Source organism: Microtus ochrogaster, chromosome 1, assembly GCF_000317375.1.
Source record: "Microtus ochrogaster isolate Prairie Vole_2 chromosome 1, MicOch1.0, whole genome shotgun sequence".
NCBI classification, from domain to species: domain Eukaryota; kingdom Metazoa; phylum Chordata; class Mammalia; order Rodentia; family Cricetidae; genus Microtus; species Microtus ochrogaster.
The window spans coordinates 57850715-57859915 of record NC_022009.1 but is presented as its reverse complement, the minus strand read 5'-3'; the positions used below and the strand labels follow the sequence as shown (position 1 = coordinate 57859915).

At 40.5% G+C, this 9201-nt stretch overlaps 1 protein-coding gene across 8 annotated transcripts in view; it reads right to left on the bottom strand.

Annotated features, from left to right (window-relative positions):
- Positions 1 to 9201, bottom strand: part of Ralgapa1 (Ral GTPase activating protein catalytic alpha subunit 1) — a 233890-nt gene that overhangs the window by 55765 nt on the left and 168924 nt on the right. For all 8 annotated transcript variants that reach the window (XM_013347173.2, XM_013347178.2, XM_013347177.2 and 5 more), the window contains 2 exons: positions 7080 to 7203; positions 205 to 360 (listed from right to left, as the gene is read on the bottom strand). In XM_013347173.2, coding sequence (XP_013202627.1) covers positions 205 to 360; positions 7080 to 7203 — 280 coding nt within the window. The remainder of the gene's footprint in view (positions 1 to 204; positions 361 to 7079; positions 7204 to 9201) is intronic.

Sequence of the window (9201 nt, the reverse complement as noted above, 5' to 3'; positions counted from 1 at the left end):
GGGACTTGATCGGGGGAGGGGGAGGGAAATGGGAGGCGGTGGCGGGGAGGAGGCAGAAATCCTTAATAAATAAATAAATTAAAAAAAAAAGAAACAAGCTCTTCATCCTTCAGCAGGGCTCTATCAATTGGATGTTAGTATTTTATGTGTTAATTTTCTTAACTAATAAGATTTAACTTCAAAGTACTTTAACTCAGCACTTACTTTTTTGGTAAGAGAGTCATCAGAATCAGAAGGCATTCTTGTTGATACATGAAATATCACTTCTACTGTAGAGGTAGCAAAGTATGGCGTGGTCAGTCCAGTGCTTTTGTTCTTTTGTAGTCCTCCCATGAAACCACAGTGATTGGTAAGATTTACCTAGGAACAATGAAGAATTACATAAGCATCATCAACAACAAAATCACAGAAACACTGTTGAAAAAGAAAAAAAAATCTACAAAGATGTTAGGAATAAAGTCTTTTCATCCTGCTAAACTCATAGATAGTGTCTTGCTCAGCCATCATCAGAGAAGCTTCTTCCTGCAGCATATGGGAACAAATAGAGACCCACAGCTGGGCAGTATGTAGAAAATGAGAGACCTGGGGGCACTCAGCCCTAAACAGATACTATCCATCACATCCCTTCCCTTAGGGCTCAGGGAATCCCACAGAAGAGGGCGTAGAAAGTGTAAGAGCCAGAGGAGATGGAGGACACCAGGAGAACAAGGCCTTTAAATCAGCAAGACTGGCCCACGAGTGAACTCAGAGGCTGAGGCAGCACGCACAAGGCCTGCACGTGGAGTCCTCGAGCGGAAAGGAGAAATGGGTATGTGGCCCCATCCCTAACTCATCTCCAACTAATAAACACTTGCAAATGAAAAGTTAATTTTCTCCAAGAAAGTCTCACTGGGGAAGCCAACTATTGTTAAGGGTATGTTGCATGGCCAGCAGTAAATGGACAAGAGAAAACAAATTCAATGGTATCTTTGGAAATTCCTTGTCTCATAATGCTATGTGTCAGAACTTTTCCTTTTTAACGTTTTAAAATATTTTTATCTTATTACTGTTTTACCCAACAGATCCTTTGCATATTATATAACAGCTTCCAGTTTAGTGGTTTTTTTTTATTTTGTTTTGTTTTCTTTTATGGGATTCTTGAATGTGTGAGTGGGTAGCTGTTCCTTATGCCTTCTTTTAGGTTATTTACCTTCTGGTTTGTTTTGTCTTATTCTGATGTGTTAGTTTTTGTTTTATCTTCTATTACAATTTATTATTATCTTCTAGAAACCTGTTTTTTAATGAGAGAGAAAAGGGGTGGATCTGGATAGGAGGGGAGGTGGGAGGAACTAGGAGTAGAGGGAGGGGTATAGTGTCAGGATATAGTATGTGAGATACATAATCAGGATATAGTTTGTGAGAAAAAATCCATTTACAATAAAAGGGGGGGAAGGAAAAAGGTCTCTTATATGCTACTGGCCAATATTAAATCTAGCATTACAGGTAGCTCTCTGTCTCTGTGGGGTCCACATCTACAGACTATACCAACTATGGATTGAAGGTGTTCAGAGAAAAAAAGAGCTTGTACCAAACAGGTACAAACTTTTATCTCCTGTTATTAATATTTCCTAAATAATATAGTATGGCAACTAGTTTGACACAGGGTCTCATACAGCCCAGGCCTTGAACTCCTAATTTCCTGTCTCTACCTCCCAAACGATGGGCTCAAAGGCATGTGCTACCACACATGGCCTGATGTAACAACTATTTACACAATGTTTACATTTTATTGGGTATTACAAGTAATTCTTATATCATTCAGGAAAATGTGCATTATGCTGTCATTTTTATATTAAGGATGTGAGTACTGTGGATTTTTGGCATCTGAAGGGGGTCCTTGAACCAATCCTCACATATACCAAGAGGCAACTTTATTAGAGGTGATTTGTTCACATCAGTAATTTTTTTAAAAGTATTTAAGGAACTTTAACTAGTAGAAGTTAAGAAAGAAAGCAGCTGTTGTTTACTATAAACTTACATTAGGAACTAGGTTTTAAGAGTAAACTAGAAAGGCTTTGCAGGGTCACTAAGATCAGAGTAAAAAATCAGATCTGGGATGATTTAGAAGAATGTTAAAACAATGTCAACTTCAAAAACGATCAATTAGATGTCTCATATTTACTCATAAAACTGTCTTCCTAATACCCATTACAGACTAGAATAAAAAAAATTTAAAAAAAAATCACAAAATTTAACTGCACTTCAATTACAAAAACCTATCAATTGATCTGTATGAAGATCTGGAAACATTTTAGGTCATGATACAATATATAATATGTGTCAGTATCAGGGCTGTAGCACTGGATGGTCTCCTTGACCTATCTAATGCACAGAAGGTAAGACATTGCTCTGGTAAAGAGACGAAATCATTGGCTTTCTTGGCCTTCTCTGATGCCATCTGATAGTACCTCATTACTGCCTTGTGGGGATGGAAGGCAGGAGATGGAAGTCTAGGTTTTCTATCTGACCTTTGGCATATATGTGCAGTTCCTCCAAGGGCTCCTTTCCTGGTTGTCTATATGTTTTAGGGTACTGGCTCTTCAGCTGAGGTGCACTGCATTCCCCAATCAGGAAGCAGAGTGCAATGAACACTCTTCTCGGCTTGCTTTCCCCTTTTATTCCGTAGGGACCCCAACCCATGGAATGATATCACCCAAATTTAGAGTGGAGTTTCCCTCCTCCATCAGTCTAGATTAGAAGGCTCCTTATGTCCAGAATTTGTTTCCATGGTGATTTTAATTCCCATCAGGTTGACAATAAAAATTAAGCACCACAGCATTCATTCCTTTTTCTGGCTAATACTCACTTGTCACAATACACTACATCTATTTACCCATTTACTCACTAATGAACATAGAAATGGGTTGTTTTGCCAATCTATTATGCAGCAATGAACACAGATTTTTAAGTTTTGTATAAGTTTAAACTTTTACTTTTCCTGGGTATGCATACAGCAGAACTATTTTGTTACAAGGTGTCCTGGCTAGTTTTATGTCAACCTGACACAACCTGGAGTTATCTGAAAGGAGGGAACCTTAAATGAGAAAATGCTTTCATAAGATCTGGTTGTAGGGCATTTTCTTTATTAATGATTGGTCAGGGAGGGCCCAGCCCATTGTGGGTAGTGCCATCCTTGGGCTGGCGGTTCTAGGTTCTATATGAAAGCAGGCAGAGCAAGCCATGAGGAACAAGCCAGCAAGCAGCAGTCCTCTTCATGGACTCTACATCAACACCTGCCTCAAGGTTCCTGCTCTGTTTGAGTTCCTGTCCTGACTTCCTTCAGTGACGAACAGCAATGTGGAAGTGTAAGCCAGAGAAATCCAAGTTGCTTTGGTCACAGTGTTTCTTTTTTTTTTTCTTGGTCTTTATTATTTTTTTTTATTGCTTTATAAATAATACCATTCAAAATTTCCACTTGCTTCCCTCCTCCCATTTTCTTTTTTTTTTTATTGAGAAAAGGAAAAAAAACAAGTTTCCACCTCCTCCCAGCCTCCCATTTCCCTCCCCCTCCTCCTACCCTTCCCCCCTCCTCCCACCCTTCTCCCCCACCCTCTCCAGTCCAGTGGGCAGTCAGGGTTCCCTGCCCTGTGGTAAGTCCTAGGTCTTCCCCCCTCCGTCCATATTTAGGAAGGTGAACATCCAAACTGGCTAGGCTCCCACAAAGCCAGCACATTACGTAGGATCAAAACCCCGTGCCATTGTCCTTAGCTTCTCATCAGTCCTCATTGTTCGCCATGTTCAGAGAGACCAGTTTTATCCCATGCTTTTTCCGTCACAGTCCAGCTGGCCTTGGTGAGCTCCCAATAGATCAGCTCCACTGTCTCAATGGGTGGGTGCACCCCTCGTGGTCCCGACTTCGTTGCTCATGTTCTCCCTCCTTCTGCTCCTCATTGGGACCTTGAGAGCTCACTCCTGGGAATATACCCAAGAGATGCCCCATCATATGACAAGAGCATTTGTTCAACTATGTTCATAGCAGTATTATCTGTAATAGCCAGAACCTGGAAACAACCTAGATGCCCTTCATCTAGAAGAATGGATGAAGAAAGTGTGGAATATCTACACATTAGAGTACTACGCTGCGGTAAAAAACAATGACTTCTCGAATTTTGCATGCAAATGGATGGAAATAGAAAACACTATCCTGAGTGAGGTAACCCAGACCCAAAAAGATGAATATGGGATGTACTCACTCATAATTGGTTTCTAGCCCTCAATTAGGGTCACGGAGTCTACAGTTGGTGATCCTAAAGAAGCTAAGTAAGAAGGTGAACCAAAGGAAAAACTCATAGTTATCCTCTTGGCAATGGGAAGTAGACAAAATTGCCGGGGAGAAAATTGGGATCTTGGGGGTGGGGTGGGAGGGGGGCAAGGGGAGATAGGGAGAGATAAAAGAAGGGGAGGATGGGGGGAACTTGAGGAAAAAGGAGGATTGGGATAAAGGAAGGTTGGATAGGGGAGCACGGAAGCACAACTCTTAGTTAAGGGAGCCACCTTAGGGTTGGCAAGAGACTTGAACCTAGAGTGGCTCCCAGGATCCCAAGCAGAGGTCTCCAGTTAGTTCCTTGGACAGCTGAGGATAAAGAACCTGAAATGACCCTATCCTATAGCAATACTGACGAATATCTTGCATGTCATCATAGAACCTTCATCTGGTGATGGATGGAGATAGAGACAGAGACCCACACTGGAGCACTGGACTGAGCTCTCATGGTCATAGTGTTTCATCACAGCTATAGTAACCCTAACTTGAACATATGGCGCCTTTATGCTTAACTACCCAATCAACTATGCTACAGCATGTTATGTCTCCTCTAGCAGAATATGAGAAGTCAGATTGCTCTAAATCCTAGCCAAAGATATGACTTGACTTTTTAAATCTAACCATCCTGCTGGGTGTGAAGAGATACTCATTGTGGTTTCTTCCTTTTCTTCCCTGATGGCTCATGATATCAAGAGTCTTTTCATGTCTTTACTAAACATTTACCTATCTTTGGAGTATATCTATCATGGTCCTGCGGCCATTTTTTAAATCGGAGGATTTAATACATGAGTACATTTGCATTATTTTCACCCTCTCCTCTAAAACTCCTCTATGTCCCCTCAATAATCTCTTCTTGAATTCATGACCACTTTTTCTTTATTTTTGTTATTTTGAGTCCAATCAGTGTTGCCCGTGTTTGCATGTTTAGGTAGGTATGACCACTTAGGACTGTGGTCCTATACCTGAAAACAAACAAACAACAAGAGCAAAAACCTGTTTTTTCCTCCCTCAGCAGCCACTGACTGCCTGTTGTTATTTATCTGGGTAAATTTTGTGAAATTTCCTTCCATCTATGTTGTCATGTCCCCTGGTAAAGATTTGGGGCATTTTTTTTTAAAAACCGAATCACATGCTACTTTTTTTTTAAAACTTGTATGAGTTCTTCAAATATTCTATGTACAAATATCTTCTCAAATATAGAATTTGCAATTACATCCCCCAATCTGTGGAGTGTTTTACTTTGTGGGGTCCTTTGAAGCACAAAAACTATAATTTTGATGAGTGTTCTTTTCCTCCTTGCTCATGCTTTTAGTTTTAGATCTAAGAAATCTTTATCAAATCTAAGGTCATAAATACTTGCACCTATATTATCTTCTAAGTGTTTTATAACTTTAAGTCTTTGATCCATTTTGAGTTAATTCTTATATATAGTATTGTTTGACTTCACTTAAAAATTACTTTATTTTTAATTATGTGTGTATGCTGATGTTGTTAGTGTTTGTGTGCACGTGTGGTGGGGGAGGTATGTGCAATGATGGCCAGGTCCTGTAGAGGCTAGTGGAGGGTTGTTGGATACTGTGGAACTTGAGCTACAGGCACTTGTGAGACTCCCAACATGGGTGCTGGGAATCACTCTCTTAACTGCCGAGTCCCCTGAGTTTTTATGTGTGTGTGTGTGTGGGGGGGGGGGTATGGCTATCTGGTTATGTCAGCAACATTTGTTGAAAAGATTGTTCATTCTCCACTGAATGGTCTAGGTAAAAAATTGTTGACTATAAACATGTGTACTCTATGTTCTATTCCACTGATCTGTATATTTATCCTTTTGCTAATACCATACTATCTTGATTAGTATTGCTTAGTAGCAAATTTGAAATCAGAAGGTATATATAGCCCTCCCAATTTGCTCTTCTTCTCATGTACCCCTCACTCTTAGTAATGATTCTATAGTTCTTCAATACAAAAAATCCATTTGTTACGTTTTTAAGGCATATTTACATATACCATCTTAACTGAATTTTTTGGCTTAGAGAGCTTACATAATCCACATAAGGTGAACTAGCTTGTAACCCATATAATAAATATAGAGTGGGATAAGAAAAGCTGACATATTAGACACTGTGGAAAGTACTGGTATTAAGAGCAGAAGTCAGTAAGACAGAGTGCCAGCCCTCGACAAGTTTGTTGCCCAGTTCAATCGTCTTCAACAACTTTATCAGATACCCTCAATAAAAATTTTAAGAAATAACTGTCAACTATGAGAAAAAAAAATTTTATTGTAAGTTTAAATGGCTACCAACGTTATTATTTCTATGATACTGCTTTAAATATACATCCATCAAACCCAAAGTCATTTGTTGAACCTGGAGTTTGTGGATTTGGCTATCTAGTGAGCAATCAGGATCTGTCTGTCTCTATTTCCCCAGTGCTACATTACAGACTCCTCCACTGTGCCTACCCTTTATATGGGTGCTGGGGATCCAAACTCAGGTCCTCATGCTCGCTAGGTAAGCTCACGAGCAACTGATCCATCTTCCCAGTCCCTCTTGTAACTATTTCTTAAACAGTATAGCAGAGCAATGGAATATACAGCATTTAGACTACTTTGGATAAGTAACTTAGGTATGCTTTAAAGTATATAGGGGGATACGCATTAGTTTTAGGCAAGTATTCCACTGTTTTGTATGAGGGACTGGAACATTCTTGGATTCTGGTATCTGAAGGTTGACTGAGGGCTAAATATAAAATAATGGTTGGTATAACCTAAAAACAATACCTCCCATCCAAGACCGGCTACAAAATCTTCATATGCTTGACTTCCTCCTACATTGGTGAGAATGGAGTATTTATCTTCTTGTCCTTCAGCAACGTAAAATACTGCAATCTTGTGTGTCTCTCGGCTACAAAAACAAAACGTTACATCATTCATTTGTCTGCATATTAAATTCCATATACAGAGAATATGAAAAAGACTTAGATGCTATAGTCTACAGAAGAAGATAACTAATTGCAATTTAAATAAAGGAATCAAAAAAGTAACAAAATTGCCACTGGACTAGAAGAAAGGCATGGTTACTTCTGACTGGAAAAACTAATACTTAAAGTAATAATGAATTAGGCAAAGGTATGAATTTGGAAAATGAAGGCAGAGTATGGACAAGGATAGGTATATATAGATGCATGATCACCTAAAGAGTTGTTCATTGCGCAGCGTGACTGAATCTCAGCGTTAAAGTGACAGTTTTAGAATTAAGCAACCATCAGTAGGTAGTGTATTCCCTCAAACTGCATACAACAACAGAATATGAACATACATACATACATACATACATACATACATACACAAATACACACACACAGACACACACACACACATATATGCAAGGGTTAACTGCCAAATTCTTGGACATTTAACTTTTAGTTTTCTCTGAATTTAAAAGTGTTCACAAAGGCAAACTTCTAATGACACATCTAGTCGCTCAGGCGAGCTAAACCATCTATGTCTAATGGATGTTGGCAAACCTTAGTACCAGAAAAAAACTGGGAAGAACTCATACATATTTACTGACTTTAAAATTGGACCAGAGACGCGGCAGTGGATGCGGGAGAGTCCAAGCCTGAAACAGTGAAGCCCACACTGAGAGCAGATTGCCACACTACAACTAAATCAAATAGGTTTTGGGGGGCCTGGCCTGCAGAGTGGTAGACCTTTTATCGAGGTCCACGGGCGAACGGGGAGCCTGGTCCTGTCCCTGAAGACCACCCTGAGTGGGGAGAGTCTTCTTGGCCCGCAGCGGGGCACAGGAAACGGAAGGGGGCATTCCCCAACCCCCTTGTGCCCCTGGTTAGCCTACAAGGGTTGGTCCCCTCTGCTGGGGCTGCTCCTCATCTGCTGCGACCTCTCTCTCCCTGGCATATCGCAGCTTGCACCCAGGGGCCTCCTTCACTCCCCCTCCCTTCAGCGGGACCGCGGGATCACCCAGTTTAGCCTGTTTGGACACTGGATAGGGAGCTTGGGGCAGAGGGCAGCAGGAATTTCTCTGTTTTGGTGGCTGGCCTGCAGAGGGGTAGGCCTTTTGTTGGCGAGGTTCCTGGCGAACAGGGAGCCTGGTCCTGGTCCTGAAGACCCTTCTGAGTATTGAAAGAGATCTTGGCCAGCGGCGGGACCCAGGAAACAGAGCGAGGGCATTTTGTAAGCGGGGCCCTTGGCCAGCAGGAAAACCTATTCCTGTTTTAAAAGACCTATTAGATAGCATCGATAGGAGGAGATGGGCAGGCGCCAAGGCAAGAATTCACCCAACAATCTGAAAAACAACATGAAAACACCAGAACCCAATGATCTTACAACAGAAGGACGTGAACACGCTAACACAGAAGAGGTGGAAAAAATTGAGTCCCTTAAACAACATGTAAAAAACGCCTTCATAGAAATGGATGAGAAGTATAACAAAAAGTTTGAAGAAATGAGTAAATGCGTAAATGCTACCCTGGGAAACCAAGAAAAAACGATCAAACAGGTAATGGAAACAGTTCAAGAATTGAAAACTGAAATGGAAACAAGGAAGAAAGCACAAACGGAGGACCAGTTGGATAGGGAAAATCTAGGTCAACGAGCAGAGCCTACAGAAACAAGCATAATCAATAGAATACAAGAGATAGAAGAAAGAATCTCATTTTCTGAGGACACCATAGAGAAAATAAACACACAGATCAAAGAAAACAGCAAAGCCAACAAATTCTCATCACAAAACATCCAGGAAATATTGGACACAATAAAAAGACCAAACCTAAGAATAATAGGAATAGAAGAAGGAGAAGAGTCACAGCTCAAAGGCCCAGAAAATATTTTTAACAAAATTATGGAAGAAAACTTTCCCAACATAAAGAAAGATATTCCT